This window comes from Hippocampus comes, unplaced genomic scaffold (assembly GCF_001891065.2).
Source record: "Hippocampus comes isolate QL1 unplaced genomic scaffold, H_comes_QL1_v1.1 scaffold830, whole genome shotgun sequence".
Taxonomy (NCBI): Eukaryota; Metazoa; Chordata; class Actinopteri; order Syngnathiformes; family Syngnathidae; genus Hippocampus; species Hippocampus comes.
In genome coordinates this window covers 46514-61840 of record NW_017806024.1, presented here as the reverse complement: position 1 = coordinate 61840, position 15327 = coordinate 46514, and the positions used below count along the sequence as shown (strand labels likewise).

The 15327-nt window shown below is 44.2% G+C and overlaps 3 protein-coding genes across 5 annotated transcripts in view; all 3 read right to left on the bottom strand.

Annotated features, from left to right (window-relative positions):
• Nucleotides 1-139: 139 nt before the first annotated feature.
• On the bottom strand, nucleotides 140-677 carry LOC109529272 (histone H4). Its single transcript, XM_019892578.1, has one exon. It carries the CDS (start codon nucleotides 661-663, stop codon nucleotides 352-354), a length of 312 nt encoding a protein of 103 aa, XP_019748137.1. The 5' UTR covers nucleotides 664-677; the 3' UTR covers nucleotides 140-351.
• Nucleotides 678-1297: 620 nt separating this feature from the next.
• Nucleotides 1298-2845, bottom strand: LOC109529271 (late histone H2A.2.2). The gene has a single exon (XM_019892577.1). It carries the CDS (start codon nucleotides 1810-1812, stop codon nucleotides 1432-1434), a length of 381 nt encoding a protein of 126 aa, XP_019748136.1. The 5' UTR covers nucleotides 1813-2845; the 3' UTR covers nucleotides 1298-1431.
• A 1107-nt stretch (nucleotides 2846-3952) lies between these two features.
• The window catches only part of LOC109529268 (collagen type IV alpha-3-binding protein-like), a 23241-nt gene continuing 11866 nt past the window's right edge, over nucleotides 3953-15327 (bottom strand). Inside the window, exons 4-20 of one of the 3 annotated variants that reach the window (XM_019892572.1) lie at nucleotides 14128-14654; nucleotides 11965-12099; nucleotides 9646-9762; nucleotides 9198-9263; nucleotides 7617-7724; nucleotides 7335-7470; nucleotides 6644-6730; nucleotides 6411-6568; nucleotides 5938-6030; nucleotides 5766-5849; nucleotides 5528-5620; nucleotides 5349-5444; nucleotides 5101-5233; nucleotides 4951-5021; nucleotides 4694-4822; nucleotides 4484-4613; nucleotides 3953-4182 (exon numbers count right to left, since the gene is read on the bottom strand). In XM_019892572.1, the coding sequence (XP_019748131.1) occupies nucleotides 4055-4182; nucleotides 4484-4613; nucleotides 4694-4822; nucleotides 4951-5021; nucleotides 5101-5233; nucleotides 5349-5444; nucleotides 5528-5620; nucleotides 5766-5849; nucleotides 5938-6030; nucleotides 6411-6568; nucleotides 6644-6730; nucleotides 7335-7470; nucleotides 7617-7724; nucleotides 9198-9263; nucleotides 9646-9762; nucleotides 11965-12099; nucleotides 14128-14238 (1875 nt within the window). In that variant the 5' untranslated portion in view covers nucleotides 14239-14654 and the 3' untranslated portion in view covers nucleotides 3953-4054. Of the gene's footprint in view, nucleotides 4183-4483; nucleotides 4614-4693; nucleotides 4823-4950; nucleotides 5022-5100; nucleotides 5234-5348; nucleotides 5445-5527; nucleotides 5621-5765; nucleotides 5850-5937; nucleotides 6031-6410; nucleotides 6569-6643; nucleotides 6731-7334; nucleotides 7474-7616; nucleotides 7725-9197; nucleotides 9264-9645; nucleotides 9763-11964; nucleotides 12100-14127; nucleotides 14655-15327 lie in introns of all 3 variants that reach the window. The other 2 variants (XM_019892571.1, XM_019892573.1) reach the window with 2 other exon arrangements.

Genomic DNA, 15327 nt, shown 5'->3' with positions numbered 1-15327 from the left:
CCTTCCTAAGATTGCATTTTTCATATAGCCAAGTCCCATCAAGTCAGATCCGGTTAATGCTCACTGTGTGTTATGCAGATGTTTACGGATTCCTATCTGCCACTATAGTGAATGACTACTCTTGTTAGAGATTAAACAAATTTCAAACGGAACTTATTGCTGCCTTCCTAAGATTGCATTTTTCATATAGCCAAGTCTCATCAAGTCAGATCCGGTTAATGCTTACTGTGTGTTATGCAGATGTTTACGGATTCCTGTCTGCCACTATAGTGAATGACTACTCTTGTTAGAGGTAGTGAGTGGTCCTTAAAAGGACCTTTGATTGTTTGGTGAACAGGTGAGAGAATGAGCTTAGCCGCCGAATCCATAGAGAGTACGCCCTTGTCTCTTGAGCGCGTACACCACGTCCATAGCGGTGACGGTCTTTCTCTTGGCGTGCTCGGTGTAGGTGACAGCGTCACGGATGACGTTCTCCAAGAAGACCTTGAGTACGCCACGGGTCTCCTCGTAGATGAGACCGGAGATACGCTTGACTCCTCCGCGGCGTGCCAGACGACGGATGGCAGGCTTGGTGATGCCCTGGATGTTGTCGCGGAGAACCTTACGGTGACGCTTGGCACCTCCTTTACCGAGACCTTTGCCTCCCTTGCCTCTACCAGACATGTTCTCAACAAGAGTCGAATACCAAGTGTAATAATGCCTAACTGCTGCGGGCGGGTACTCTTATTACAAGACTGCGGACCTGAAAGAGAACAGCTGATGCAATCTTGCGGGGAGGAGCTTCACTCAGCAGTTCTAAGTCCAGGCAAGAATTTTGTCGCGTTTTACTCAACGCTTTTAACTCCCAGGAAGAATTTTGTCTTTCAAATAAAATCAATTACATGAAAAATCCATGTTTAAGTTAATAAAGAAATGAACACGTTTATGTATACTAAAATTGTATTTACAGGTGATTTGTCTCAATATGGTGCTATTCAAGTTGTCCGAACACGATACACCAAATGCAGTTAATTGAGCACAGATGGCCTTTATTTAACTGATATGTGTATACAAAAAGTAGTAAGTGTCAGACAGCTCAACTTGGTCTTCTGTCTTCTTGGGCAGCAACATCACAACATAATGCTCAATTCAGTTTTCTAGTGAATATGATTTTTGAGCGTAATCGTTCACATTCCAAGAGTAGTTAGGTCTGCTCTTGATAGAAGTAGGTAAGAGTACTTTTGGGGTGTGAGCTAAGGCACAACAAGAAAACTATTAAATACACTGCCAGTGATGAGCTTTGGAAATATATCTCAACGAGTAGACATTTTAATTACAAATCCCATTCAACGAAGCTCCAGATTTGTGAATTAAGAGATGTGGACACTCTTTGAGTAAGTTGTGTGGCTCTGAAAAGAGCCTTTGTGGGGGCGCAGAAAGTGACGAACAACTCTACTTAGGCTTGGCTTTCTCGGTCTTCTTGGGCAGCAGAACAGCCTGAATGTTAGGCAACACGCCACCCTGAGCGATGGTGACCCCGCCAAGGAGTTTGTTGAGCTCCTCGTCGTTACGGACCGCCAGCTGCAGATGACGAGGGATGATTCTCGTTTTCTTGTTGTCGCGGGCCGCGTTACCGGCCAGCTCCAAAATCTCGGCAGTCAGGTACTCTAGTACAGCCGCCAGGTAGACGGGAGCGCCGCCGCCGATCCGTCGGGCATAATTACCTTTCCTGAGAAGTCTGTGAACACGACCCACCGGAAACTGAAGACCGGCACGGGAAGATCGGCTCTTGGACTTCGCCCTGGTTTTGGCGGATTTGCCACGCCCAGACATAGTTTCTTACTGATGAGTTGAATTTTGAATGTAGTTCCAGAAGCGACACGCTTTGTATTTATAAGCAGTTGTGCTGCTCAGCGATTGGCCAGATGATGCGGGAAAACGGTTGTCCAATCAGCAACGAGCTACACACCATGTTTCGACAGTATCTGGTTTGTACTGTACAAGTATTTACTGTAGCATCAGGGAGGGCTAAACTGTTCCTACCAAACTATTCGGGACAATATTATGCAATAACTCTTGAGTTTTCATATTAATCTCCCCGCATCATGAGTTAAAAAAGTATTAATCACTGTAAATACGTGGTTTTCAGTCAGTGAGCAGAAGGGATTAGATTAAGTCATAAAAAATGTTCTATTATGCATTCAGAAACTCAGATTGACAAACTCAGATTTGGAGGGAGTGACAAAAAAGTTGTGGCCTAAAGCCAAATGTGTAATCTCCATGGGTGACAGTAATGCTGACAAGGTGAGAATTTTCTTAAAAACTCATTATTTTGAGTTTAGATTTGAAAGAAATGTAGTTTTCTTGTATTTTTAAAAACATGAAATGGCATTGTCCACCGTTGGTCAAACATTTTTATTTCTCCACAGGGAAATCTGCTAAGAGTACTTTTAAGTTTTCAAAGCATTAGTAGGCATAAACTATATACAGTACATGTACTGCAAGTACATTTAACCAGCAAACTTCTAGCAAACATTTAGAAATGATGTGCCAGACGATAGGTCATCATTGAGCAACTTATCTCGAAATGTGGATCCAAACCATTCCAACATCCTGCTGTTATGTTGTGGGCCATTCTCCACTTTACACAACTGCTACTTAAGTCTCATGTGAAGCCAATTGAAGAATGGTTTTAAAAAGCAAATGGGTCAATTAGATTGTCTGATATTTTATAACAGGGGTTTTGAGAAAAGTATGGAAAAGTATTTATTGAGGGGAAAAAAAGCTTTTTGTAGAAAACAATTGCATCTATTTTGAGGAAAAAAGAAAGTCGCTTGATTTTTGCAAGAAAAAAAAAAATCAACAGTTTGTATAACCTCAGATTTTTTTGAAAATTATAGCTTTTAAAAAAAGATATGTGGATTATTTTTAGAAACAAATGAGAGGAAAAATATTTGAAATAGATGGGTCAATTTAACCCACAACATAACAGCAGGGTAAAAATGCACAAACAAACGAATTAGTAAAGGGAAGGTCAAAGTGCTTCATTGGAGTCAAGAAGTCAAATCAAAATTGAACATTGTAACAATGCAGTTTGTAAAAATGTTTCTCTATCCAGGACATGGGCACTTGTTCGTTGACATCACAGGTGTCAAATTCTTGCAACCTCCCCTCGAACTAACCCACGAAGGCATTTTGGACTCTACTAAGTCAAGACAACAACAAAAAAAGCCTGTGCGACACGCTTCAAATTTTAGGTGGCCTGGTTCCGCCTTGTGCGCCGGAAATCAGGCGCATTCATGAGCGGGATTAGCGTCTTACGTCATAGGGGTTTTCCGTTCATCACGGCGGTCCCCTCAGTGTTCGTGAAACAAGTAAACAAATCATCTGACCATGTAGCAAAGAAAACAGTCTGATAGCAAAGATAAAGTCTCTTAGAGCTTCTTACACTGTACTTATAGAACATACGTACACATCACTTTAATGCACTTTGCATTGAGGTACTGGGCAATTTGAAAAGTTGCTGGAGCGGATTGGCAGCTGGGAAGGAATCCTGCTGAATGTCAATAACACCAAGCAGTATTAGGCTCACAGTGAAAAGGAAAAAAAAAAAAAAGACTACCACAACTACAGTAAATGGTAATCTTGAGAGAGTGAAGTGGTGTACATTTCAAGAGTACCATTTTTTTTTATATAGAAAAATGAAAGGTTTATGAAGATAAGAAAGTTATGGTTGTAAAAATCCAAGTTTCTTTCCAGAGACAAAAGGGGAGGAAAACAGTTATTGTCAAACTGTAATTCAAAAAAATTAATTTGGTCTATCAAAAAATGTAAACATTTTCAGGAAAAATGCTTTTTAACTTGTTCAGAAGGAAAAAAAAAAAGAAAAAAAAACAGAAAACAAATTGGATGTAAAAGAGTTACTCTTCATAAAACAAAAGTAATAATATTACAACATTTTTAATTTTTTCACGGTCAGGTTGTGTGTGTGTGTGTGTGTGTTTTTTTTTTTATCCTCTCCAGTGCGGCCTGAACAAGACTTGGTACAATAACGATGTAACGTTGCAAGAGAGGATCAGAACAAGATTGGCTTGCCGGCGGTCTTCTCTTGTACGTAAGAGGTGAAGCGCTTCAGGAACTTGGGGTACTCTCTCTTGGCCACCGCCCGCAACACCGAGGCTGGCGCCCAGCCTCCGGGATTCACTGCACAAAAGACAAACATTTGCATTTTTCAAATTGGCAACAAAGTTATACTTAAAAAACACAAAACAAAATAAAGTTGTATGTTTTTGAGGAAAAAGTTACTTCGCCCCCACACAAGTAAAAACAAGAGAACATTTATTTCCCAGAAAAAGTTGGATTTTTTTTAAAAAAGAAAAATTCCCACTTCTCAAGAAATGAGGTGGCATTTCAAGAATTTTACTTTATGAATACTCAATGAAAATAACGGCTAAAAACATCCTAACATAGTACACAAGGTGGGCTGGCTGTGTTTGTGACCCACCATTGGCCACATATGTGATTTTACACAGCACGTTGTCTCTGCTGATCTCCTTGTTGCCCTCTGGTGGACTGACCAAGGTCTGGCAGATCATGGCGATGTTGATCTTAGCACGAACACAGCGGCTGCTTGGCTAAAATAAATAAAGAGTTAAAAAAATAAATAAACACAGTGTGGATACATGCGTGGCCCCCTTGGCGCCTCCCCACTCACCTGCGCATCGTGGTGGTCCACGGAGAAGTTGCACACCAGCCACGTGTCGGGGTCGCTCTCGTTGCTGGCCACCATCTTGCGCATGGCCGATAGGTACAGAACATCACGCTGGGAGGCGGGCCACACCCTCTGAAAGTGCACATTAGTCACTCAATTTCACTGTAGGCATCGACAATAAACTAATATTTCAATTTTTTTAACCAGATTATTACTGGTCCACGGAATTTGTCAAAGGTCGAATTGAGGCGTGGTCGTACCTTGTGTGTCTGATAGACAATGACAGCATTCTCCGATAGCGTCTCTACGATGTTGAAGTTCTCGATGGTGGCTACGGGGGAGGTGGAAAGCGAGGTCACAATCAGACGAATCGAAGCATACCGGGACTTCTGCTACGAAAGCGGACATACTCTCCCAGTCGTTGCGGTAGGCCGTGTCCCAGAAGTAGTGGCACACCTCGTGTCCCGTCACACCCTTCACCGAGTGTGTGGCCTTGAGAGGGTCCAGTACGATGCCGTTTTCCTCCACTTCCCTCCTGTAAACCTGGATGCATCGAGAAAAAGCGCTATTCGACTTTTTTTTGGTGATCGAACAGGTTTTCTACTTTATAATTTATTTCCTGTGGGGAAATAATAATTTGACTCTCATGGCGACATACCTTCATCTCGCCTTCCTCCACTACCAGCTGCCAGTTAGCGTCACCGCCGACGTCCTGGAGTGAGTAGGTCATGTGACTCTGCACCATCTCCTCCACCTGCGAGTGAGGAAGCGGAAATGATTGACATTTTCCAGCGCGGAGATGTGCAGAAGGGACGCAAAGACAGGCGGATAGATAACCTGCTCGGATAATCTGTGAGAGCCCGAGCTGGAGAAGACGTCTGCTGGTGGAAGTGGACTCGATCTCTGGATTCTGGTCTTCTCCGTCTGACACTAGAACACACAAAGAAAAAAAAAAAGACTCAGTAAATATGTGCCATTTGCACGAGGAAGCTGATCACTGTGAGGATTACGTTGCCTAGGCTCTTGTCGACAAAAGGGTCAACCTGTTTCCCGCGACAGAATACAACTCGCGCACCTGTTCAATTTTGTCCTGGCGGTCGAGAGCGGCTTCGACCGCGTCGAAGAACTCCTCCTCGTTGATGAGGCTGTTCGGACCCTCCTGGCGGTGACAGGAAGACGTGTCAACACGTAAGCTCATGACTAAAACAAACTGAAATAAAAATTGACGACTTGTTCGATGGTCTCGCCTCGTAATCTGGACCTCCAAAGTGGGACTTCTTCTTCAGCTCGTTGAGAGCCGACTTGTAGCTTTCCTCGATTCTTCTTCTTTTTTCCATCTCCTGCAGCCACGTGTGCACATTAAAAGACCACTCCCACACACTTTCAACATCAAAACTTTCATTAAACGATCGCACAGTATTATCCCTTAACATGTTACCAATTTTAAAAACTGTTTAACAAACATATGCTTCAAAGGCAATTAAACAACATGTCTAAGTCTTGACTTTTGTCAGTGTTGTAAATTGACAAGTGTGGCTTTCAGTGTCCAAATGTCAGTGTGTGTTTTGCCGCAAACAATTTCTATGATGGGAGTTCAACGACATCAATTAATCGATTTCGACTCTACTTCCTTTACACTAAATGTCGACAACAGCATCCCCCCCACCCCGAGTGCACGCTGTCAGGATACGTGAGCCTTTAAGAGCAAGTGTTGCTCTACCTTGTCCAGCCTTTTTTGCCAGCTGTCCTCTCGCTTGACCATCAGGTCGATGCAGTGCGACAGAGTGGCGAGGATGCCGGCGGTGGTGGCCTTGAACGTGATGGCCTCGCCTTTGAAGTCGATGCCGTTCACCGCCTTCGGATTGGAGCAGTGGAAAACTGTGCGGCCACCACAAGCCAAACGTCAGCTTAAGCGCGTGGACGGGAGTGAAATGACTTCTTTGCCTGACTTACGTTTGTCTTTGGCGCTGTTGCTGCTGTTGTGAAGAAACTCTCCATCGGTGCGGGTGCTGGGAAAATCGTCCTCATCGTCCTCCACGACTGAAACAAAAACCGGCTGTCATCCCACACGCACACTGACTGACACACATACACAAACACACACAAAAGGGTCTGAGGCCGTCAGACTGGTGTGACAATGGTGCAGTTTCATCTTGAGGATGGCACGAGGGTGAGGGGGAGCAGGGATGGGAACAAAAGGCGTGACGATCGCAGGCGGCCATGCGAGAATGTTCTCACACACACACTCACACGCACGCACACACACACACACACACGCACACACACACACACACACACACACACACACACACACACACACACACACACACAGTGGCTCCAATACCACAAAACTGCACTTATCAAATAAGAACTGTGGATTCCAACAAACACCGTCTCCGATTACAGTAAACCCCAACGCATCGAGACGGCGGTTTGTCACAAGTCGGTCGGCATGGGCCGAGTACCGGTTTAGCGTGTTTTTCCAAAAGTCAAGATTTCACTCATCGCCCCAACTGTCCATCACTGGTAATATTCTAATTTTAATTTAACAAATGTTGTGAGTCACAAACAGGTGAATCGTGACGATTACAGCATACTGTGTTTGACGGTCTTGGATTGATAACTTTGGAGGACGTTGGCTTACTCTTGTCTCTCTGTAGTTCGTCCTTAGACACGCCGTCTGCACAGCCGTCAAAGTATTTCTGCAGCGTGTCCACCTGCCGGCACAAGATGTCTCGGAATGTCTCCATCTCCGCCAGCTTCTCCCTCAGGCTGTGACCCTTCTAGAAACAAGGCAGCCATGTTGGAATGAGTAAATTCAACATAGAACAGGAACATATATCATATTTTACAGCATGCGTCGGCATTAATTGCATGCTCAGTTCATCGGGTGACGTGTCTCAAGGAGGACGGGTTATCGTGTCACCTTGAAAGAGGAAGTGGAGGTGGCCGAGTAGCCGCTGGTGGCCGAAGTGAGCGACAGCATGGAGCCATGTCGCCCAAGGCTGGACTCGGAACCGTAGCCGGGATCGGCCTAGTGAGGAGAAGACACGACCGTCAAATGAAACAATTTCTAATAATATTGTACTTCTATGACCTGGAAAAAAATGGATGCTAGTTTTGAGAGCGTGTTTCCTATGCCTACAGAACAACATAAGACGCAAAAATATACTGTATTCCACCTGATCGTTGCGGGGATTTTTCCACATCGAGACAACGAGGCACTCCCAGCAGCCATGCCAGTGCAAAGCCCCTGTCCACACACTGACTATCACGTCGGACTCTTTTTTTTTCTTTTTACTTTTTTTTCATGTAAAATATGCGCCATGGCCCAACAGACGTTGAAAAACTGCTTACATCCAGCGTGACATGTCTTGTAATCATGGAAACAAATGTTTTGTCCACCTCGTTTTATAAACACTTTTTTGGTGCGCCACCAGGGAGCAGCACATACCCAGATAGCCCACTGCCCCCCTCTCCTTTTCCCCCACCACATATGGCAAAGGTAACTATAGGTCAATGACCAGGAGTTAACTCTGCTGGTAGATTTCGGTCTCTAGAGCCCTGAGCACGCATGCGCCCATTAATCAGCTCAGATGTAATGAGTGCACTGCAGTGTGCGAGGCTGCTCCATGTGCCACCAAGCTATTTTGTGTGATAAGGAGGACGTAATCAAATGAGGGGAAGCGGCTTGTCCAGCAGAACTGATTGTTGTGCTACTTTATCTCCTTAAAGCTCAATGGCGCTAATATACTGTATCAGGCGGAATCCCGACAGCTGCATCATCTAACTTGTGTTGTGTTTCCAGGGCGACTCGGTGGTGGTCTGGAGAGTACTTTGGGGGTTCGGAAGGAAGGGAGAGTTTTTCAGCGGTGACTCACTGTGGCTGGAATGACAGCTAAAATGTGTGTGTTGAGTGGATGTGCACTAGGGTGAGTCATGTCCCCGTGACGCTTCCGAGGGATGGTCAGGAGAGGGGGGAGGGGACCGTTGAATGGGTAGAGGGGGATTTCCCAAAACTAAGCTCAAGTGAAACGTGAATGACGTTCTCCTCATCTTGCGCACACTTCCCCTTAGCATAGGCTTGCAAAATCACTGTTCACAGGCATGCAAGGCGGTATCTGGCGATGTCACTGCAAAAAAACACTCACCATAAACATACACTGAGCTACTTCGACACCACTGATCCCATAGTTAAGTATTGTTGTTATATTATTCGCTATTATTTTCCCAATTGTAATGCGTTTCATTCAGAGCTGTTTTGGCACGCACACGGCAAATTCTCAGCACACTTTGGAGAATTGTATGAAAAGTGACACTGTGTTGTGACATTCAAAGAGGAAGTCATAGAGACTTCCTCATGGCTCCTTGCAAACTTTTTCACTCTGCTAAGTGTTAGTGCTATACACACACACGCACGCGCGCGCGCGCGCGCGCGCACGCGCACACACACACACACACACACACACACACACACACACACACACACACGGATCCCTAAACGCACCAGTGGTGGAGGGATGAAAATCATAGCCTGGACTCCTCCCTTGTCTCTCGTCCCCTCTCTGACACGCTGATCAAAACACGAAACATGACACACACACACACACACACACACACACACACACACACACACACACACACACACACACACACACACACACAAAAAACAACGATAAGCACACACTCACACACTCCGAAAGATGCTGTAAAGTGAATTCAGAGATTTGTTTTTAATCCTTTTTAGAGCGCGTCGTCATTGGCCATGAGTGTGAGCACGTCAGGGTGAGAAAGGTGGAAGCCTCAATATATGTATCAGGCTAAATTTGTTCAATTTGGCATGGATCCGAACATCACTCTCCTCTGTTGTGCGTCAAATTCAAAAGGCATATTTGGTTTCACTTTACTGGGACTTTTATGGTGATTGTGCGAAAGGCAAAGAGCACACGGCTGACCCTGTGCAGCTCGATGGAGTCGATCCAGAGTCGCCTGTGCTCGGGGTCCTGGGCCCTCAGGTACCACACGCTGTCATTGACGCTGATGTCCAGCCTGCACTCGTCAAACTCGTGGGGCTGCGAAAAGAAAAAGAAAACATTGCTGTGATGTTTGCCTGGCTCGTGATGGCCGTCGGCCGCTAAAGAACACATGAACAGAAATGAAAGGAAAAGCTGAATAAACACGCGTTGGGGAGGGACGTGACGGCCTGCTCGTAGCGTGTTCGAACAGCTGCATCGGCAATGAAAGCAAGTGGCTGCTCTGTGTGAGTGTGTGTGCACACATCACATGTGTGCGTCATGCATAATGCAATGTGTGAGGGTTTAATTCAGTGCATGTATTATTGATCCTTTTAAGTGTGACCGATGGCGTTATGATCACAATTTATTGATTCTTCCACTTCAAACGCAGTCAAGATTAACATTGGTTAAAAGAGTTTTAATGGGACAAGCACTTAACATTTTTCCATTATGGATACAAGATAGTGGCCCAGCCACTCCCTCCGATCGCTGGCTTGAATCCCTCATGTGAAACACTAAATCAGAACCATAATTTTCATACCTACGCCATGCTTTAAATCTTAAATTCAGACCATGATCCGGACTTGAAACCCAACTTTTAAACCTGGTATAAACAGCCCCAAGAAGAGGAACCGTGACTCCACTTTTAGCAGGCGTTGACCGTGAAAGCGAGAAGGAAGACGACATGTAAAAATGCAGAGCATGTGATCGTGGATCCTCCTCCATGACAACTGAACTTGTGTAAAAGGAAGTCACGAGTTACATTTCCTCCTTGTAGCAACTCTTCCTTTCACACACTTGATCCAGCCTCAATGCCGACCTCCCGTGACAGGCAACCCCTGACTATCTTTCCCTGGATTAGTCTGTTTACTTGAGAAACACCAGATCATGCAAAGATAGAAGCGTTGTTCTCCCCGCGTTGGAATGAGACCTGGCAAATGAGCGAGTGCACGACACATAGGTTAATATTTACATTGGCCAAGGATGGTCAAAGCTGTGCAAATACACTTAAAGTCAACAAAAGGGTTGTCCAGCACACGGGAACGGTGACTAATTCAACTCTGTATTTGCTTGTACGAGGGCAATGTCACCAAACGTGGTGAAAAGTCACCGATGAATCTTTGCGATCCAAGTGTGACTGACTGGAGGGGGCGAATGTGCTGCGCAAAAGACATTCTCTGCTCGGGACGTCTGGTGATAAAGACGGCGTGTTGGCTACGGGCGGACCACGGGTGGACCATGGGACACATATTTGGACCACGTGTACCTGTGGAACAATGGGCTAAAGTTTCTCAGCTGACTTCGCCGAGTCAGCGTTGCCCGACGGGGATTCAGGAAATGAGAACCGTTCGGTGAATGCTCGACATTTGATTCACATTTTTTGAACACATGGGGTATCTGTGCTCATAAAGAAGTCATGGAAGACAGTTTAGGAGATGAATAAGAGTGATTTATGACAATCAACATGTTTTCCAAAGAAAATACCCTGACTATGTTTGTGTCTGAGGCCTTTTTAAAGACTTTGCCTTCTGTTAACCTAATTGTTTGAAGTTTAGTGCATGAAGTGCTGCCTCCGTGTGTGAAAATGTTTTTGTTGTTTTGACAGGCATTCACTTTTTAACCCCTGAAGTGCTGCCTCCGTGTGTGAAAATGTTTTTGTTTTGACGGGCATTCACTTTTTGCCCCTGCTCTCGGCTTCTCTTCCACAAGTAGAAGCTGATTGCAAAGTCGCAACACCCTAAAGTATATTGGACGGTCGTTGATTTACAACAATTTGCCTAATGCGCGCTCTGAAATTTGACTAAAGAACGTGAGAGACAGAAACAATGTAAACTATTTCACCGTGAAGGCCTTTCATTTGGTAAACATGTAGATAAGCTCCTAATCATTATGAGCCCTCTCTGACATTTTTAAGACCTCTGAAAGACGGATTGAAGGACTAATTGTCCTTAAATCTGATTTTCGAAAATATTTAATAAGAGTTTTGAAGTACAAGCAGGCAAAGTGACACGGCAAACATATGGGGCAAACTTGTCAACTATGTGAGTGGGAAAAACCAAAAAAATGTGTTTTTTGAAATTATGTCTGGGCAAGTCCCTTTGATTTAAGCAAGATTAAATGAGGAATTTTAATCTGTGAAACCCGCTGACAGTGTCTGGACCTGACGCAAAAAGAGGCTCACCAGTCAGCAGCTTGCGCTATGCCTGTGGTAAACACATTGCATGTGGCCGAAGTGTGTGTTCGGGGGGGGGCACTCACCGTGACAACAGCCTTGCTGAGGCATAACGAGCCACGGCAACCGTACTCAGTTTCATCCTGTGACTTGTAGTAGCTGAGCGTGTTGTTCTTCAGCACCACCCAGCGGTCCTGCCATCCGTGGATGTAGTTGGTCCACTGCGGGGAGCAAGAGAAGCCCCATCATGAACCCCACGTGCGTCGACTCGACATTTTCAATCTACAGGTGCCTCGAGACACAAGCGACCCAACTTACAAGTTTTACAAGATACGAGCCGTTGTTTTGCGTGCACTGTGGCGTATTAGGGGCAGTCTCATCGATGCATATTACACGGCTTTGCCACCAAATCATTTTATTTACTGCGTCACTCATGGCTCTGAGAACTTCAACAAAAAAATGCTTGGTAATGTGATGTAACACAGTCATTTGCTTTTGTGAAGTATTAAAGGCTGTTTGAATGATAGGTGGGTTGCCGTGAGCAACGGCTACCAGTGTACCATTTTAATCAATGACAGCGTCAATAAATTTGCTCTAGGGCAGAAAGGTATATGATAGCAACTAAAGAATAACAATTTATTAATTAATATGATGAATAGGTGTTTGGTAATTCAAGAGTTGTTTTTTTTCTGTCATTTTGGATCTGAAAGGATTCAACCCACACCTGAGGTTTTAATTTTACCAAGCAAATGCTGAAGTAAATACACTTCCGCAGCCTCTTGCAAGACTTCTCATTTTGTATTTTTGTCTTTCACTGTTTGTCCCATTCAATAAATGACTGCAATTGCATCATCGACTGTGGCCCTCCCTGTCCACACATGAGGATGTTACTGTACCTTAAGTGCTTCACATTTTCTTCATCCTAAATGGAAGAGTATCCGAAGTTTGCTCGTGCCGCAAACCGGATACACACACAGTGGCACCAATAAAGTAATAGCTCTGTAAGCACCTTTTTTTTCGATGTGTCTTCAACAGGGGGATAGTTTTTACTTTACTTTAGTAAACACTTTCTTCAAACATGAATAACTTTATTTTAGTTTTACTAAACTCAACTGTATTTATAGAGCACTTTCAAACAGCTATCGCTGCATACAAAGTGCTGTACATGGAGCAAATTAACATATACAACCGGTGGTTAACTTCTTTTGCATGGAATATGACAAGTTACTCAAAATACTCAGCCTGTGCAGGAAGTAAAGGTTTTCTAAAAGTTTTAATTTTTATCACCATACTTATTACCAGATGTCAAGCCAACTGGAGCAGGCGTGTGTAACTGTCTGCCAGCTGCAGTCTCATTAATCCCCCCGGCGAGGCCTCAGTGACGTATGGTGGACTTTGCCTGTGCCACCGTGGAGCAGGTGAGCTCCTCTCCATGTAAATGTGCACATAATCTCACAATGTGCGTGGCTAGCAGGTCAGAGCACAATCTGTTTCAAGACCGGCGGCGACAACGAATGCACATGAGCTCACCAATAAAAGTAATCGGTTCGCCCCAAATGTGTGTACGTGCATAACTGCCAATTCAGTAAGTTTCTGGTAGAGGCCCAGGGACAGGGTAGGTCGTGTGTTTATTTAGTCCACTGCATGGAGATGATGATTTGAATACCGTGTGAGTGTGTTTCCGTCACTTAGAAGAATGCATTGAGTGGTCTTCTGAAGTTAGCTTTATTTACATTTGCATTTATAGTTCGGCCGTAATACAATGTATGACTGTATTAATTTTGAGTTGGCATTGTCATGGTTAGGTCGTTTTACATGCCCATGGAGCAGGCATGGATAAAGCTCCTTACCATCACAAAACACTGATGGTTCAGTCGTAAAATGTCAACAAAATTTGTCAACAACGTGAGAGGGGAAGAACTGCTACCCAGTTACTTGGGATAGTCTGAAATAGAATTAGACTGGAGATGCTTATTCGAAGTAAGCCGTCTAATGGAGCTACAGTAATGTCTTTATTTTGAAATCTAGTTCTCACGGCGGTTTGTTGTGGTTGAGTTGAACTTTACTTTCTACGATATGCTTACCAAAGAATTAAACTTTCTTGCTGCTTTTGTGCTCCTAAAATAACACAACTAAACTAGCTCTTAATTAAACAGGTGTTGTCATTTTAACATGATACACATAAAGCTGCACTGCAACGTTTTAAATCAAACCATGGAGGAAATGACACCATGATAACTGAGACTTACCTTGCTGAGGACCCCGCTGAACACGCCGACGCCCACCAAGTTCCCGGTCTCCTCTCTGGGCTCCGAATCCTCCTCGGAACCCGACGAGTTCCAGCTCTGGTTGTCTGACATGTCGGCGGTGGTGTTAGCACGCTAGGGTGGGCTACTAACACAAATTCCGGACGTGAAATAGGGGCAATAGCTCACCAAATCATGTCGGTGAAGGAAAAGAACAAAATGCCGCCTTTAAAAATAAAATTTAAAAAGAAATAAATAACGGGCCACGGACGTAAATCCTTCCGTGTCGTTCAGAAGATGCAATTTATGACCGCCTGTCCGCTGTTACGCCATATCTTGACTTGATGTCTCGCCTCTACCGTTTTTCTTCCTCTTCTCTAACCGACGCGTGCTCCAACTCGTGTGTTGCGCGTGCTTGTGTCAGGACGCGCGTGCGTGTAGCTACAGCTCAGTGGGGCGCTGGCTGCCGTGACGTCATCGAAGCTCTTCCTGAAATTGAGAGGTAGGCCCCGCCCCTTGTGTTGGTGCCACTGGAAATAGAAAAGGGAGACCGATTTAGAAGCCAAACACGCGGCATGGAAATCCCCAAACTCAAATCAGCCAGTGTCACAGCGATATAAAAATTAATAAACAAATGAAAATGAATACAGTAAACCTTGTTTTATATTTTACTGTACCTGTATTATGAACGCACGGGCCATAACTGTCGGCACACCTGGAGGATCTAATGCTACTGTAGCAATGGCTATGGAGGATGCTTTGTGCCAATAGTGTAATAAAATCATAATATCCTGATTCAAAATAGTTGTTTAATTTGTCCAGTATGTGAATTCTGAATCGTTCAAATGATTGTGAAATCTATTTTATAATGCTTTATATTGTGTTTTCGGTTTTTGTTGTTGTTATTATTATTGTGTTTTTTTAATAGCAGTGACATCAAAAGTGAGGCGACAATTTGCAGTTCCCGCAACCAGACTTTCATCTGAGGGATATTTGAATCTTTGACCTACAGGGTTTAGTCAAAGTTTATTCCATTTTCATGAGACATAACTCAACAGTTTAATGTGGAAAAAAAAAAACAAATAGCAAATTGTATTCTACATACGGCACTGTGCAAAAATCTTGGACCTCTATTGACTCATGGTCAGGCCTTCTTCTAAAGGACAGAGCAATGTGTATACATTTCCTGGAATAAAAAGTAAT